This window comes from Hippocampus bargibanti, linkage group LG11 (genome assembly GCF_051943395.1).
Source record: "Hippocampus bargibanti isolate YZ-2025 linkage group LG11, ASM5194339v1, whole genome shotgun sequence".
NCBI lineage: Eukaryota > Metazoa > Chordata > Actinopteri > Syngnathiformes > Syngnathidae > Hippocampus > Hippocampus bargibanti.
Genome location: NC_142744.1, coordinates 14,911,072 through 14,929,280, shown reverse-complemented (window position 1 = coordinate 14,929,280; position 18,209 = coordinate 14,911,072). Strand labels below are relative to the sequence as shown.

At 40.1% G+C, this 18,209-nt stretch overlaps 1 protein-coding gene across 1 annotated transcript; it reads left to right on the top strand.

Moving 5' to 3' along the window:
* The first annotated feature begins 11,405 nt into the window (after positions 1 to 11,405).
* LOC148891745 (angiopoietin-related protein 3-like) lies at positions 11,406 to 17,518 on the top strand. Its single transcript, XM_089008872.1, has 7 exons — positions 11,406 to 11,961; positions 12,179 to 12,289; positions 14,193 to 14,313; positions 14,563 to 14,676; positions 14,771 to 14,866; positions 15,967 to 16,239; positions 16,315 to 17,518. The coding sequence occupies exons 1-7, from the start codon at positions 11,470 to 11,472 to the stop codon at positions 16,509 to 16,511; spliced, it is 1,404 nt and encodes a 467-aa protein (XP_088864998.1). The 5' UTR covers positions 11,406 to 11,469; the 3' UTR covers positions 16,512 to 17,518.
* Positions 17,519 to 18,209: the final 691 nt, after the last annotated feature.

Genomic DNA, 18,209 nt, shown 5'->3' with positions numbered 1-18,209 from the left:
CAAGATGAAACAAACACATGCACAGCATACAATGCAATGAATGCACTGCACAAAGCAATGACCCGACACCGAATGGTCGTGCCGGGAGTCCTTTTGACTTCCACTGATTGGAACGACCAACATCTGCGCGGCTGCAGGGAGGGCCAACAGCGTTACCCATTGGTCGTCAATCAGAACGTGGCAGTCTGCCACTGATCGGGACGACCAGCACCTGTGCAGGTGCAGGCAGGGCCGAACAGCGCTACCCGTTGGTCACCAACCAGATCATGACAAAATCCACAACTACTCAGCAAGCAGGTCAAGAAAATAACCCAGAAACTTTTTTTTAAAAAACTGTTTGGGCGTTTCATATTTTTTATACTGTCTGTTCATCACATTACTTGGTACCTGCCATTAACTACATCCATCCATTTTCCATACCACATATTCCTGCCATTAACTCATTCACTGCCATTCCAAAATGTATTTGGGAATTGAAAATGGGAATGTGGAGCACCATTCTCGAATTCGTTCAGGTTTTGTTTTTTTCATGCTTGGGTGCCGATAAAGCACTGGCCATGGCCTCTGGCAATGTTTTTTTCTTTTCCACAAGGGGGCAGCATTTCCCTTTTTTCCATTTTAGCACTTTGTAGCACTTTCACTTTTGTAGCCACAAGGGGGCACAAGCCAGTGTCTTATTGTGCCGGTCCCAAGCCCGGATAAATACAGAGGGTTGTGTCAGGAAGGGCATGTGACGTAAAAAAATTGCCAAAACAAATATGCGAATCAAACCTCTGAAGGAAGGAGGCGAGGCAAGCACTGGGTGGGCAAGAGGTCCTCCCAGATGACTGGCAAACTACAGCGAACATAATCAGAGACACAGGTTGGAAAGTACTTGATGTATCGAGTGGAAGAAAGGTAGATTAGGAGACTTGGTGGTAGAATGGGGAGGTGCAGGAGTGTATACAGAGAAAGAGGTTAGCAAAGAAGAAGTGGGACACTGAGAGGACGGACGAGGGTAGACAGCAGTACAAGGAGATGCAGCGCACGGTTAAAGTAAAAGTGGCAAAGGCCAAACAAGAGGCATATGATGACTTGTATGCTCGGCTGGAAAGCAAGGAAGGTGAGACTGATCTTTACAGGCTGGCGAGTCAGAGAGACAAAGATGGTAAGGACCTGCAGCAGGTTCGCGTGATTAAGGATAGAGATGGCAATGTATTAACAGGTGCCAATTGTGTGATGGCAAGTTGGAAAGAGTACTTTGAAGAATTGATGAATGAGGAAAATGAGAAGGAGCAAATACTAGAAGACGTGACTGTTGTGGACCAAGACGTAGAAAACATTAGCAAGGATGAAGCTGAGCCTGAAACTGCAACTCACCTCTTCTGGGCTTGTCCCGAAACTACTCGCTTCTGGAAACACTTTGTCAAATACGTTCAATGTAAAGTCACTTCTCTATTCATATTTCATTACAAAGACATGCTGTTTGGATATTACAACAAGACCAACGATAAATATTTTATTATTAACTTATTAGTTTTTCTTGCCAAACATCATATTCATAAATCTAAATTTTGTGGGAGGAAACCCCTATTTGTAATATTTCAAAATGAAATGAAACTATATCAGAAAACAATTCAACTATCTGCCGACCCAAATGCTATCAAAACACATGATTTGTTGATGAAATATGGCATAGGATGATGTGATTGCCGAATTCATCTGGTGTCCCCCCCCCCCTCTCTTTTTTGTCAATTTCACTAAGTTGTGCAGACTCGATGGAATGTTAAAACCACTGGCACCCCCCTTCCCCCCGCTCTCTCTCTCTTCTATTTTGTTCTTCTCTCCTCTTTTTTCTTCTTGTAAAATGATTATCTGTCAGGAACTCCTATTTCCTGTGCGATCAGGTACTGTCTCATACGCGATTATGTCACCTAATGTATGTTGCCAACTATTTGGAAAATATCAAGTATGCAGAAAGATTTGCTGAGACACACCTCAGATGTACTTTTAGAAGCTCCACAAGCTATTCAAAACCAATGGTTTTGTCTACCTTTGTTGTGTTTCGTTTGCAGTGTTGTTTGTTTGTTTCGTTTCTGTTGCTTTGTATGTTTGCATGCCATTTGAATTAAAAAAAAAAAAGAGAAAGGAAAAAAAAAAAAAAAAAAAAATTAGCAAGGATGAAGTTAGGAGGGCGCTGAAGAGGATGAAGGGGGGAAAGGCACTCGAGCCTGATGATTTACCAATCGAGGTATGGAAGTGTCTCGGAGAGGTGGCGGTGGTGTTCCTGACTGGGTTATTCAACAAGATCTTAGATGGTGAACAGATGCCTGAAGAATGGAGACGAAGTGAACTCGTGCCCATTTTTAAGAACAAAGGAGATGTGCAGAGGTGTACTAACTACAGAGGAATAAAGTTGATGAGCCATACAATGAAACTCTGGGAAAGAGTAGTTGAAGCAAGACTAAGAGCAGAATTGAATATTTATGAGCAGCAGTATGGCTTCATGCCAAAAAAAGAGTACGGCAGATGCAGTGTTTGCTTTAAGCATGCTGATAGAGAAGTACAGAGAAGGTCAGAAGGAATTGCATTGTGTCTTTGTAGATCTGGAGAAAGCGCACGACAGGGTGCCCAGAGAAGAGCTGTGGCATTGCATGAGGAAGTCTGGAGTGACGGAAAAGTATGTCAGAGTGGTGCAAGACATGTATCATGACTGTAACAGTTGTGAGGTGTGCTGTGGGTGTGACGGAGGAATTCAAGGTGGATGTGGGACTCCACCAGGGGTCAGCTCTGAGCCCGTTCTTATTTGCTATGGTGATGGACAGGCTGACAAACGATGTTAGACAAGAATCTCCTTGGATCATGATGTTTGCAGATGACATTGTGATCTGTAGCGAGAACGGGGAACAGGTGCCGGAGTAACTAGAGATATGGAGATATGCCCTGGAAAGGAGAGGAATGAAGATCAGTCGCAGCAAGACGGAATATATGTGTGTGAATGAGAGGGATCCAAGTGCAAGAGTGATGCTACAGGGAGAAGAGATAAAGAAGGTGGAGGATTTTAAGTACTTGGGGTCAACTGTCCAGGGCAGGGGTGCTCACACTTTTCAGCATACGAGCTACTTATAAAAACAACCAAGTCAAAATGATCTACCCACTACAAAAATGCAAAACATAATTATTTTCAAATGTATTAACGATTCTTTGTATATACAATGTATGTTGTTGTACCTTGCATAACTGAATAAGAGTAGTGACCTATCATAGCTGTGCCCGGCGCCGCCATGCCTGGACATTAGGGATATATAAATAGGGCCGATACGACCAGTCAGACTTTAGTTCGCTGACGCTTGGATAGGAGGCGAAACGTCCGAAACCTTCAAAATTGTACAGATGACGGCTGAAGAAACCTTCTCATCGATGGACCACTCCTGTACGACTGAGAGCTTACACAGACATAACTGAATAAGCCAATATTGCACAACACACATAATATTAGATACTGTGTGAATGATAATAGTGAAGGTATTCATTGATTGCTGCTAAAGAGTTGATCGTATCGACTACTTGTGTTATCGTAGACACTGCAGTACACACAGAGTGGTGATGTATGATGTCATTGTTCCAACTGCAGTGTGTCGAGATGAGATTCGTAGTCTCCAGAATCCCATCATCGTGCAGATGATCAACATTCTGTGTCTCTGCACTCACCTCCTGTACCAGGAGTGTTGACTTAGATGCTATGGATGAACTTTAGTGTGTCCGCAAATAGCTCATGGCAACATCTCTCTGGCGACATCACTCACTGTGATCACTCTGCTTTAGTGTCAGTTACCATCTTTGGCTGCTCACATTTTGACATCTTGCTTTCATCCTCACTGAGTACATCCTCTAGTCGGCGTCAGCCATCTTGCATTTGTGTCCGTATCTCTATTTACTTGCTCGTCTCTGTGCCATGCTAGCCGTCCCGTGAGCTCTAGTCTCAGTCTCATGCATTTCTGTCCTAGCTGACTGCTACGTATGCATTACGTCTAGCTCCCATGATGACATGTAGTCGCCAATCAGCTCATGTCGATGTAATTGACAATGTACCGCATTCTACTGTAGATATCCTTGTCAATGGTCCCAAGATGTCCAGTCTCATAGACTGAAGTCGTCTGATCGAGCATTCTCCTTCTGTGTCAGTGCTGTGCAGGCTTGGATCCAGTACCTCTCCATGTGTCTCAAGTCCACACAATGTCTTGCCGTTCAAAGTGTCTGACATCTGTCTAGTCTCACGATCTCCTGTGGTCATACTGCTGTCCAAGACTGATCGTCTCCAGATCCAGGTGAGTACGTTAGGATGGATTGTCCGAATGCCATCTGCCAATACTGCTGGCACTGCCGTAGGATGTTCGACTGTCAAACAAGTGGACTGTAGTCTCAACGCCGAATTGGCCGTCGGTGGCATCGAGGGACTTAGACCATACTCCAGAGTAAGTGTGTGATCAGAAGTAGACCGGGGCCATAGTGCGCCCGGTTGTCCCAGGGGCTTGTGAACTTTCACGACGATTTAATCGTCTGTAACCATCTGTAGTTGCACGGTCTTGAGACATGAGACCAGTTGATGGTTGCTTTCATCTGTCAGTTCATGAGCATATTGTTGCATTTATAAGTGGTTCTGCATGTATAGTTGTAGGTGCTTGAGAAACTCTTGAATTGTTCGCATGCAATGTATTCACCGTGTACTTAACAATTGATTTACCAATGTTGAATTCGTTGTTTATTAGAATGTCCATCAATTGTAACATTGTCAATGTCAGAGTCAAATAGATATTTGATAACAATGTATGTACCAATGATGTGAAGTGTGCATCAATATCATTACCATATGTGAATGTGCTGCATGTCCTAGTGGCAGATCATGACTAACTGAGATAACCACTACAGAAATGGTACTCACACATGAGTTAATCTCACCTCGTAGTGTAGCCATGGAATTGCAGTACCAAGTAGAAGTTATGCCCGAAGTGGCAAGTAAGTTCTACTAGGCGGCACTTGAAGATGTCACGCTCATTTCTCTGAATGGACTGCATTCAACAACTTGGAGGAGTCATCAGCCTTGTTGGCAGGAATCGAACGACTGGAGTAGCTGTAAAGTGTGCTAGCTGAGTCTGTGAGCATCTGATGCTGCGCAGTAGGACCATGCCATTGATTCACTGAAGACTATCATTGACTATGCTAACTTGAGAGACTTTAGCATACCTAGTTGTAGCACAGAGGATCATGACCTGTAACAGTGTAAAATGACCGACACAGTTTCACTAGAGAGTTATAGCTTTCAATCAGATTGGCATCTTCTTGAGCTATTGCATATCTGAATTGTATACTTTTCTATATTTTTGTAGTTCAACTGTGAACATTCCTGACACCGTGCCTAAGTTAGCCTCTGATCTGCAGTACATATCTGGCTAGTGTTTTATGAATTACCAATATTTAATGTATTACTTTTTTAACCTTAGATTCTTGGATAGCATCCTAGTCAATTATTTGGAATGCATTTCTGAATATCTGAGTCGTCAATGCATGATCATGTATGTTCGCTCTAGTCTGCGAGTGCGAATTTGGTCGAGACAGACTTCATAATCAGATGACGTGTTAGCTGTTAACTGAAATTGACATAGTGCATCAACAAGAATATTGACTATGGCTTCATGCTATGTGGCAATTATTTGTAGCGATCATTGCCTAGATAGCTTGCTGTATGCTTTGTGCAGCTACTTGTACTATTCTCCATTCTTAGGCTACGGATTGCTTAAGCTCAAGTCATTTAGCTATCGGAAGTCTTTCCAGTGCAGATCACTCATTTCTACACATCACTTATGCATGGCTACTACTGGTGATTCGTGTCATCTAACAGTGCGTTTACTCTAGACATTTGGGCCTCAACTACTTGGTGACTACAGGTGATTTCACAAGTGTTAACACATTTATAACCACAACTGTGTATGACTACACTGTTAGGTTGAATTAGTGTTTAAGCTTTGTCTAGTGTAGTCAATTTTCCACTAAACTTGGTTCAATTTCATTTGACTGTTCAAAAGCTAATTGTCAACTTTACCTCGCTTGGATCTACCTGTTCGCATTACTTGATTCTAGATGTCAGTTTTTATTCTGAATTGTTTATTTTAGCATATCCTTATAATTCTGTACTTTACAATGATGATGTAGAATCAAATAGTTTGAACCTAGTATCATTTCGTCTTTTGAGTGTGATCTTAAGTAGTCTGATTTTGTTGTTTGAGTTAGGTCATGTCTGTATCAATGGTACACTAAAAACGAATATGATTGATACATAATAGTTTGAACTACATTGAATATAGGTGAATCCAAATAATGATACTAAATGTCAATATTATGACATGGAAATCGAGTATGAACTAATGGTATTATAATTAAATTATCAGATAAGGATTAATGAAATATTAAATATCTTATATAATACATATATATAACGATATCATACTGAGATAGCATAAAAATACATGAGAACATGATAAATACTTAATCGATGACTGTAATGTATAGTTAAGGCTAAATGAGTCAAATTCAAGAATACTAATCATCTAACAACAACTAATCTCATACTATGATCGAATCCACTAAGCTTAGCGTCCTAACATCATGTCATGAGTATTGATAACAGTTCTGTCAATTCAGTCGAGGTATAGATTCTCTAGGACTTCTTAGTCATGCTCATACAAGTCCTTCGATACTTACACATAATCTTCTGAGCATCGCAATGACAATGTTTACAGATCCTCTCAGCACGAGCTCTCATCCATCTGCGACATCAGTGGTCATCTAGCAGCTTAGAACCTGTTCCAATCGTCTCATCGTCTGCCGGTGTTGTAATGCATCACAGTTGCCAGCATCAGCTTCTGAACTACAACTAGCGATGAGCTCTCCAGCATACGTCTAGCTTCTGCGACAGCCTGCATCTGAGAAATTCTCCCTGCTCAGCCACGGCCATGGAAGTGTGCCGTGTCCACCTTATGGAGATGCCTTAGCCGTGCCTCCTGCGGATAAGCTCCAGAGACCAGAGCCTGGTATCGTACGTCGACAATCTGTCCTTGGCACCATTCGGCAATGCGAATGGACTTGTCTGACCCAGTGTCAAACTCACCTCATGATGGCCAAGAGCCTTCGCCTGTATGCAGATCTCTGCGGCTTGCAAGAGCTGTGGTCCTCTGTACGTAGCTTACAGGTGCGAGTCCAGATACCACCTTAGCTGCAGCTACATCAGACGATTGCCTAGATTCTCCACCTTAGAGCACATAATCCATGAGACCACTTGTCGTAGTGTTGAGACGTTTGAACGGCCATAGCATCAGTGCTCATGTGGATCCGTTGCACCTTCCTTGAGTGTCTTCTGGAATGTAGACTGTTAGCATAGCGCAAGACAGTTCTCGTCTAATAGCTGCCACTGTCGAAGGCTATAAGCCAACTGACTAGCTTTTCAATTATCTTCTTCTTCTCCTCGACTGTGATTTTGTTTTGTGTCTTCTTTGGCTGAACACGAGCCTGTGGTGGGTTTTGAGGTGGGTTCCCATAATAGTTCCTATAATGGTAAAATTATCTGCAAAAAGCTCCTCGGAGGCGATCGACGTGTGTATTCAAAGAGGGGGTGTGTGTAAAGCTGCGCCGGCTGGAGCGCTGTTCTGTCGTGTGCTTCCGCCGAAGATCCGAAAATCACTCCGCCAGATACTTAGAGGGTGTCTATCGCGAAAAGTCGTGCGTATTTCAAGGTTTAATTTTCATAAATTTGATGTTCGTAAACCGAAAAATTCGTAAGGCAAGGTGTTCGTTAACCGAGGTCTCACTGTACTGGTCTGATCTTGATGGCTGTCTATTGAAGATTTAAATGCCTATCTGAGGCTTCTCTCTTTGGCTGACCCAAATTGCTTCCTCACATTTCAATTGAAGCAAGCTTTTTTTATTGATTTCTGGAGTTTGTTTATCTTGTTGTAAATGATCTGTCATCCCTCCTCACTGCACTACCACAACCCATGCCGCGTCAGTAAATTAATGTTTTGAAACGTGAGAATGCATATCAAATCTGAATATTAAAGGCTTAGTTGAAATTCTTTCAATATCACATTAAATTTTAAATGTATTCACGAAAAATATATCATGTGCAATGAATGTACTCAAGTCCAACTTGACTACAAGATAAACGTTTGAATTTCATGACCTGTATAGATATGGGTTGGGAACTGCCCCAGCTGCCCATAATCATTCTTAATACACATTGATGGTAATGCACGCATAAGACATTTTGTTCGTGTCATATTATTTATTTGCACTGTTTCAATGAAATTTTCATTGTACAGTGATACCTCATTTTATACAAACTTAATTGGTTCCCAGAAAGTGTGTGTAAGGCGAAAAGTTCATCTGCCGAACATTTATTTCCCATAAGAAACCATTAAAAATTAGAATAATCTGTTCCCAGGTCCCCATTAAACATTATTTTCTACTAAAAAAAGCCTTAAAACTACACAAAAATGAGCTTATTTTATGTATAATAACTGCTATTGGATTGTAATTAAAGAAATAAACTGTACTATATAATAAAGTTGTTTTATTTATCTTTGTGATGGTCGTTGATGTAGTTGCCTCTTGATGATATCCGAGTGAAGTTGCCGTGCTTTCTCGGCGATAATACCCTCACTCACTGTTCCCTGCGAGCTGCTTTTCATTAATCCAAATCAACAGAAATTTTTCAACCTCTTCTATTGCTTGAGACCTTTGCTTAGACCAGTGTTTTCAACCTTTTTTTAACCAAGGCACATTTTTTTTCATTTGAATTTTTTTTGCGGCACGCCACTAACCATCTTGCAGGAACTAGGCAATTTTTACCACACGGACGAATATTAAATTACACTCCCAGTCTTTTCAGCACGGACACCAGACAATGACATAGTATTAGCAGAAAATGATTAATAAATGTTTGTAAAATTTTAAATTTGAAAAAGGGGCATCGGATAGTTTCTCACGGCACACTAGCGTGCCGCGGCACAGTGGTTGAAAATCACTGGCTTAGACAACACAGAAACACCCTTAGCCACATGTAGCGATGCTTGACTTAACATACTGGTACTGGAATGCTAAGTCAAACGCACACGCGTTCGTGTTTTTTGATGATCTCCTTCTTCTGCTCGACCATAATTTTCTTTTGTGTCCTCTTTGTCTTAACACTTGCCTGTGGTGGGGTCTTTTTCGGTCCCATAATAGCAAAATTACTCCATTCGATAACAAACCACATCTGATCTCACTCAAATAAAATGGTTGTGGAAAATTAGTCCGCCTGCTGTGTGGTTTTGTTCGTCTGCCAAAAAATTGTTCGTATGCCAAAATTATATTCTCGTGAATTTAATGTTCATAAGGCAAAAAAATTGTGAGCTAAAGTGTTCGTAAGCCGAGGTATCACTGTATTTGGTGTAATGTGATTACGGGTTGAGGGAACGCTGGCGCGTGTGGCTGCCGCTGCTCACCCACAGAAAAACGTATCCTGTGACTGTAAAGTGACCTTGATAGTTTTGAAAGGCGCTGAGAAATTAAATGTATTAATTATTATTATTATTATTATTATTATTATTATTATTATTATTATTATTATTATTATTATTATTATTATTATTATTATGTCTTGTTTTCCTGTGTCCCATGTTCGTGACTCGTCTCGCTCTTGTTTTTTCTTTCTCTCTTTTCTCATCGTCCCTGTTCTAGCTCCTTTCAGCCAGTGATGTCTTATCGGTGTGCCCGTTTTTGTGTGTGTGTTTTTTTTCATTACTTCCCTGAATTCTTTTACTCATTCCTGACAGTATACAAACACATGTTTACTTTCCATTTAGTTTGTAATGGTGGGAATTACCTTTCCCTTTGTTACCGTATTTTTCACACTATAAGGCGCACAAGGGCGTGGAAAATCCTACTGGACCCTCCACACCCTGCCCACCACCTTTTCCAGCTACTCCCATCAGGCAGTCGCTACTGAGCCATGCGCACTAAATCCAACAGACATTTAAACAGCTGCCCACCGTCAACTGCTCCCCCCAAATATAACCGTATAGTGGCTCTAATCTAGATTAGATCAGATCAGATTAGATTAGATTAGATTAGATTAGATTAGATTAGATTAGATTAGATTAGATTAGATTAGATTAGATTAGCCTTTATTAGTGTCCTCCAAATTTATTTGTCATGTCTTTTTTATGATGATACTCGTTCAGCATGTTCTACCTGAGACAAATTCATTGTGTGTTCTACATACTTGGCCAATAAAAATGATTCTGATTCTAAAAGACTTCAATTTTTCAAAAGACGACCATGCACTCTATAATCTAGTGTTCCTTATAGATGGAAAACATTCTTAAAATATGTCATTCTTTGAAGGTGCATCATTTTATGCAGTGCGCCTTATATCTAGAAAAAAATTTAATATATCTCATTCGTTGAATGTGTGCTTTATAATCCAATCCACTTTATAGTCCAGGAATTACGGTACTTGAAACTTTGAGGTTCCTTTGTTTTATTTGTTTTACTTTGTCTATCCAGTTTTTCTTTTATTTTATCTGTACGGTCAATCCTGTTCCTATACACCAGAAATCGCAAAACTGTACGTATAATTGATGTGATTGATGACCAGATTGGTGTACACCATTAATCATATGGGATTAGACTGCAGTCTCTGTTTTGAACCTGAACAGGATTAACATGATGAATGTGTGAAAGAGAAAAATTGTTTAATGAACTTGCATATTTTCCTGTTTTGGAATTTGACACATTCTTTCTTTTCCCCTCCAAGCCTAACTGAGTCCCACAATTCACATACTGTCAGCTGCAAACCATACCTCCCAGAAAGTCGGCCACTGTAACGAGCAGCATTTTACTTAGCTGTAATCAGGCCTTGTGGCTGAAACTAGGGTTGTAACTGTGTTTACTGTTTAAACAACGTGGGGCCTCATGCAACGCTGCTGCAACACAAGTGGTTAGCGATTAACGGAGAGCCTCAGTCATCACTCTTTGAAGATTGCCACTCCGTAAGCATCACGCACAATCCTCATGTTTGTCTGTTGGTGAATATTGACTCAAATATCATTGCTGAGGACCAAAACAGTGATTCTTGCGGGAAAGCATTTTCTTTTTTTTCCTCAAATTGACAATCTAAGGAAGGGCATTTGTCACAATATGACCAAAGATGTCTTTTGTCTGTGGCGTCTGTCAGATTTAAATATAAAAAAATAAAAATCTTAGATTTAAAAAAAATCACCTTGTGTGTTCCAGGCAAGAAGAGAATCCAAACAGTATCAGAATTGATCTCATCCAAGTGAATCATTAACATGCTTTTGACAGTGCATAAAGCTCATGATGTTCCCATCGTGGACTCTTCAGTCTGTCACAAAAGAGAGTGACAGCTGGCAGCAGTAGAATCAACTGAACGACAACATGAAAACATCCCTGATCTACTTATTTATTCTTGCTGGTGCCGGACTAACTGTTCTGTGTGGCAAAGAAGAGCAGGCAGAGGTTTCTGTTGAAACCCCCTCATCCTTTGCAGCTCCGGATGATGTACGACTTTTGGCAAATGGACTCCTCAAGTTAGGCCAAAGCCTACGGGATTTTGTGCACAAGACCAAGGGGCAGATTGATGATATCTTCCAAAAACTCAACATATTTGGACGTTCGTTTGACCAACTTTCTGTACTGGCAAGTGAAATCAAGGAGGAGGAAGAGGAGCTGAAGAAGACGGCGGTGGTCCTGCAAGCAAACAATGAGGAGATTAGGGGCATATCTGTTACAATTGGCTCCAAGGTGGACAGCATTATGCTGGAGAAGAGCTCTCTTCACAGCAAAGTGGAAGGCCTGGAAGAGAAGTTGAGAAGTCTGTCTCAGAGCCTGTTGACTGGTGACCAAGTGAGAGACATCAATGATCTTAGGGTAAGGCACCTGGAGAATTCCTCCACTCTCCATCTCCTTCTTCCAGGAAGATCAGCACAACAATTTCAGAAAGCTTTTGTGTGATGTAGTCATCAAAAAGCAGTTTTGTCCCTGTGATTAACAACCTGCCTTTTGCTCCTTGAGCAAGAGAAATTAACTGATGAATGAAAAAGGCAGTTCACAGGTCTTACCTCCTTCACTCATTTTTTTAAAACAGGGAATGATTAACGGCCAGGAAGAAAGCATCACAGAGCTTCTGAACGCTGTGAGGGAGCAAAGTGATCAACTCAACTACCAGAGGCTTAAAATCAAGAGTCTGGAAGACAAGGTTGTGCGATATTTTTTTTAGAAATGTCCAAATCTCTGATGCGCATATCAGAAAGAACCTCAAGTTTTACTCACGAGACATGATATTTTCATTCTACAACATTCCAATTTCGATTTGAATTTCATTCTCTGTTTATTAAAAAATGGACTTGAGTTTACCTGCGTCTCCACGGAGGACAAGCGCAACAATGGATGAAGTATTTTGAAATAAAATGTCTTTATTTACGGAAGAAATTCCAGACGCATTATGGTTAGTTTAGGGTGAGTGTTAAATTGTCACAGGAATTGATTGGTATATTGCAGTGGTAGGCCGTGCATGTCACGCCCAGGCCTTCAGTAGTGCTACGTCTGAATTAATCAGCTCCGAGTGTGGTGTGATATTACTACACGTCCACTAGAGGGTGGGGTTGGCCAGGAAATAACTTGTGACTTGAAGAAACTTAAGAAATATTGTCAGTAAACTTTTAAACCTTTTACTATGAGCGTGTAGATTCATGATAACCTCATAAAATTGCAATATTATTTGCTATTTGTACAAGCTCCGGAGCTGTCCAACCTTAATAATGTCCATCTATTCTTGAAAAGTCTGTCTGAAAATGGCTTAAACAGTATTTCTGCAACCAAATCCATTTATTCTCCTGCTTCAGCCATTGCAGGTTGACAAAACCGCTATTAAATCAACACAACAAAATATTTGCTATTGCAGCTCGCTACAGATACAGTGTGCTAGCTAGCCCTGGCCAGTATATGCTTTTCACTAGATGAATGAATGGCTAGTGACTAGGTATTCATGTGACTAGCAATTCATAGTTTGCAAAAACTCGGACGTTTCCAGCGCCTTCCATCAGGCATTGGGTTGCCAACTTGAACCCTAATTGGTTAAAGCAACAGTTTCATTAACATTGATTTTTATGCTCGAGGGCCTGCAGAACTGATTGTAAAGGCGTCCAGGTAGATTTCTGACCAAGGTAAAAAAAATGATGGCTGAAATGTGATTGGTTAAATGCTTCTGGAAGCACCACAACAGGGGAGAGACAACGAAAGGAAGCTGGAAGACTATTTGGAATTATTTAATAAGAATTCATGGACAAAATATAATTCTCATTAGTCTGCTATTCAGATATTTTTAGGCCAGCAGAGAAGGCCTTGCAGGCCCTGACGGCCCACCACTGCAATACACTGTATTGATGAGAAGGTTTCTTCAGCCGTCATCTGTACAAATTTGAATGTTTCGGACGTTTCGCCTCCTATCCAAGAGGCTTCGTCAGCGAACAGCGAAGCCTCTTGGATAGGAGGCGAAACGTCCGAAACCTTCAAATTTGTACAGATGACGACTGAAGAAACCTTCTCATCGATGGGCCACTCCTGTACGACTGAGAGCTTACACAGATGTAATACACTGTATTGCTTGAATCATTGTTGACGTTGCTTTTGATATTTTTGTGGATGTCATTACCTATACCTGCACAACCCGATGCAATTCAATCATGAGCTGCATTAAAAGTATTTGCCAAGATAAGAAGGTTCAGTTTGACTGATGTGGTCAGGGAGATGTATTTGTGTGCTTGTAGATGACATTGGGTGATACAGTAACTGCACTGGATCATTCAGAGACTGGGCTCGAACGGTTTGATTTGCCCCTCTTTGTGGCACGTGACCTAACAATTGGAAACACCCCACATTACGATGCAATGTTGTGACCATGAAAATATACAGGAACATACAATTTAACCTTCATGAAAGCATGACCTTTCTGACACTGTCAATCAATCCTGATTATTGTTTTCTTTGCATGTTGATAATGCTCATGTATTGGGATTTGGGGAATTTGTAACTGCATGAGCTTCTGAGGTGGATGTACGTATTATGTGTGTCCAAATTAATATGCCTGCAATGTTCCTTAGCTTACAGCCAATGCATTTGCTCAAGACACAATTGAAAGGATGCCTGAATCTTTCAGCAGCGACACACCCACACTCAGCCCGTATCTGTCCTCAGACTCCAGCAAGCAAACTGCAGACATGGGTAAGATCGGTATCAGCACTTCACTGGATGGGAGCTTCATAGCGATATTAGAATTGCTATCTGTCAGGAAATGTGTTTATTCAGTCTGACTGTGCGTATGATCAAGGTGTTAGATTTCCCAGATGGCAATCATAGTTTTGTCTGTTAGATACACTGGGCTCGGCATTCAGTATCCAAATGGCTTTCTGAGGAAATGATTTCACGTTGAATGCTCTTCATTTCACCATTGTTTTGGTCCACTTAAAATAGATCTTCCGTCAGACTGCAGTGACGTGTTCAACAGAGGTGAGAAAATCAGTAGAGTGTACGCCATCAAACCTAACGGATCGGAGCCCTTCAAGGTGTTTTGTGACATGACTGCAGGTGAAGTGATGTCGTATTAAGCTCTGCTGGAAAAGCAAAATAAAAAAAAAAAAGATTCCATTGAAAAAAAAATATTCCATTGACTTTCTTCCAGATCATGGAGCAACAGTCATTCAGCGTAGAAGAGACGGCTCTCTCAATTTTGACCAATCATGGGAAAAATATGAAAATGGATTTGGAGATTTCCGCGGTATGTCAAAAGATTTCCATAATATTTCATCCTATATCGTGTGTTGTTGGAATTCTTCAAATTCTTGAAAGCTAAGTTTGAAATATAATTTCAAAGACCAACCTGGAATTAAAATGACAGAAAAGTAAAAGAAAACAATACTAAAATATCAATACAAAAAATAAAAAATGGCTGTTGCTCTTGTGTACAGTACACACTTAGAATGAGATGAGAAGAGTCAAAGATGAAACTGCCATTAAGGTCTTTTAGTATGACAACATTGTCCACAGATTGGTAAAACGTGCTTTTGATTACTGTCTTATGTTATCTGTATCTATGTTCCTTCAGCGTTTATGTTTATTTGAAGCAGTCTCAGTCCTCGAGGTCAATGCTAATTTAATGTTAGCATTTCAATGGGATTCTGCATTGACTCATCGCTAGCGGTGCTTTTTAAAACAAACATGTCTTGTCTTTAAATACACAATGTGAGTAATTATTTTTGTTGTGTATTTCATTTTTCAGTAAACGCCAAGTGTGGTGATATTAAACATGTCGAAACATACTCAGAGAGGGCATCATGTCATTAAAAAAGGGATTTGAATTGTTTTTCTTCAATGATTTCTTTTTTTATCATAGTTACATGAAGCCAAAATTGACATTAAATTTCAAGCACGACAATTCAGTATTTTTTTTAGGGTACAATAAAGTACTGTATGTGCTTAAATTTATCTTGCTAATGTATTAATTCAAATCTGGAATACTGTGGTCATTTGGTTATATGCTGAAGTGATTTTCTTTCTGGAATAATAATAATAATAATAATAATAATAATAATAATAATAATAATAATAATAATAATAATAATACATTACATTTTAAGCGCCTTTCAAAGCTCTCAAGGACGCTTTACAGTCACAGACAAGCATAGGTACTATAATAAATGAAGTACAATCACAAATAGAATGCAATAAATAAAATACAATACATAGAAACAAGAGAAAGATCTACACAGAAATATGTCTCACAATAGTTTACCGCTACTTTGCTTTAGTCGTCAAAATGTGGTTCTAACGTGCTCGCTCGTGTTTCTGTCTGTACTTCTCATTTCTGTTTGTTCCAAGGGGAGTTTTGGTTGGGTCTGAGGAGGATTCACTCGCTGATTTCACAGGGCAATTTTGTCATTCACATCGATATGGAAGACTGGAAACACAATAAGCGCTTCGTCCAATACAGTTGTGACCTTGATGGTCCGGAGAGCAACTACACACTTTACCTCAAGCTGTTGTCAGGAGATCTGAGCGACCTCATAAATAACCACACGGGCATGATGTTCTCCACTAAAGACAGGAAAAATAACAAGCAACGGGACTTCAACTGTGCCCACAACTACACAGGTGAAAAATGTAATTTCTTGAAGATTCAAAGCATTTAGCTAGATTCTTTTTTATTCAAATTCCCTATAACTTTAGGTGGTTGGTGGTTCAATAGCTGCAGGGACAACAACTTGAATGGGAGATATTTCCGCATGAGATACAAGGGACGTTCAGATCGTCGAAGAGGGATTCATTTGAAGCTGGGACAAAAAGCTCCTTATTCGCTCCGATTCACACAAATATCGGTCCTTCCCTTCAACACGTCTGGTGGTTTTCTCCCAAACAACCTGTGAAAAATTAACAGTGAGAATGTAAAGGACTGCCTATTCAGGTAAACATTGGAAATGCTATGTGTGTGCCGCCATCATTTCAGAAGGCGTGGAGCTCACAGTTAGAGATTCAATTCAAGTAGGAATGAATTCAAGAGCGACAGCTCTAAGAGTTGTTCCGTCTGAAAACACAAATGGGTTGGGGAAAGAAATATATATATACACAGTATTTTCTAAAAAAAAGATTTTAATTAAGTTGTTTTTAAGGGTCACCCTTTAGTTTGTTGTAAAAAGTAGTAACACCCAATTTTAAAATACTTATAAATTGTGATTTGCTGTGGCGACCCATCTCATCTCTCTTCAAAAGCAAAAAGCCGAAAGGAGAAGAAGAAGAAATTGTGAATGTATTACCATTTATTGTAAAACAATCTTTTTTTTAATTTTGTGTGCAATTTCTCTATCTTTTATGATTCTATGTAGATTTTTATACCAAGATGGAGTCAAAAAAGGAGAAACTCTTGTACTGGCCAGTGATGCTTTTCTTTGTTTTGTGTATAATAATAATAATAATAATAATAATAATAATAATAATAATAATAATAATAATAATAATAATAATAATAATAATAATATGACACAAGAAGCCATCAGCGAAAATCAGCAATGGAATATTTGAATGGCTTCAATCCGATGAAATTTCGTTTCATTGAAAAGTTGTTGGACGTTACAACCCAGGACAAGCGTTGTAGGTACTGTTAATAAACAGTAGAGGGCAATGCAGGTTTTTACTATTTATGTACTTTGACCACACTGTTTTGCATGTTTGTATCGAATCCACTCATTTGCTATGTGAATTTGTCCTGTAGAGACGGTCGAGTGAGTTGAGCCTTCCCAAAAGATTTACAAACATTACATTTATTTTCCATTTAAACCAGGGATACGCAGCTTCAATTCTAGAGGCAGATATTTTTTGACCTTTTTCTTTTTTTTCTTCCTTCATTTCCCCAGTTTTCTTGTGTACTTCTGAATAATAATAATAATCTCATCTCTCATCTCATTTTCCGTGCCGCTTATTCCTCATTAGGGTCGCGGGGGTTGCTGGAGCCTATCTCAGCTGTCTTCGGGCACGAGGCGGGGGACAGCCTGAATTGGTTGCCAGCCAATCGCAGGGCACACAAAGACATACAACAGTCACTCTCACACTCACACCGAGGGACAATTTGGAGCGGTCAATCTGCCTGCCATGCATGTTTTTGGAGTGTGGGAGGAAACCGGAGGACCCGGAGAAACCCCACGCGGGTCCGGGGAGAACATGCAAACTCCACACAGGGAGGCCGGACCGGGACGCGAACCGGCGACCTCTGCACTGTGAAGCCGGTGTGCTAACCACTCGACTACCGGGCCGCCCCTAATAATAATAATAATAATAATAATAATAATAATAATAATAATAATAATAATAATAATAATAATAATAATAATAATAACAACAGAAGTATTTGCAAACTTGATTGTCCCAAAAGAAGTCTTTTAGCTCTCATGTATCGGTGCTTTCTACATGACCACTGTGCGCCATCTATTATTAGAGTCGATTATGTGTTTGATTAAGACAGTGTCAACTGCATACATGCCCTTTCAATTTCTGTCCAGCCAGATTGTAATTGCCCCTTTCATTGCTAATCCTACTCTTTCAACGTAAGATGCCATGCATAATAATAATAA

What these genes read in the sequence shown, in the direction of transcription:
- LOC148891745 (XM_089008872.1), top strand. Translation starts at nt 11,470, where the DNA reads ATGAAAACATCCCTGATCTACTTATTTATTCTTGCTGGTGCCGGACTA. An exon ending in TCAAGAGTCTGGAAGACAAG is followed by an intron (nt 12,290 to 14,192) that starts GTTGTGCGATAT and finishes AATGTTCCTTAG; the next exon opens with CTTACAGCCAATGCATTTGC. An exon ending in GTTTTGTGACATGACTGCAG is followed by an intron (nt 14,677 to 14,770) that starts GTGAAGTGATGT and finishes ACTTTCTTCCAG; the next exon opens with ATCATGGAGCAACAGTCATT.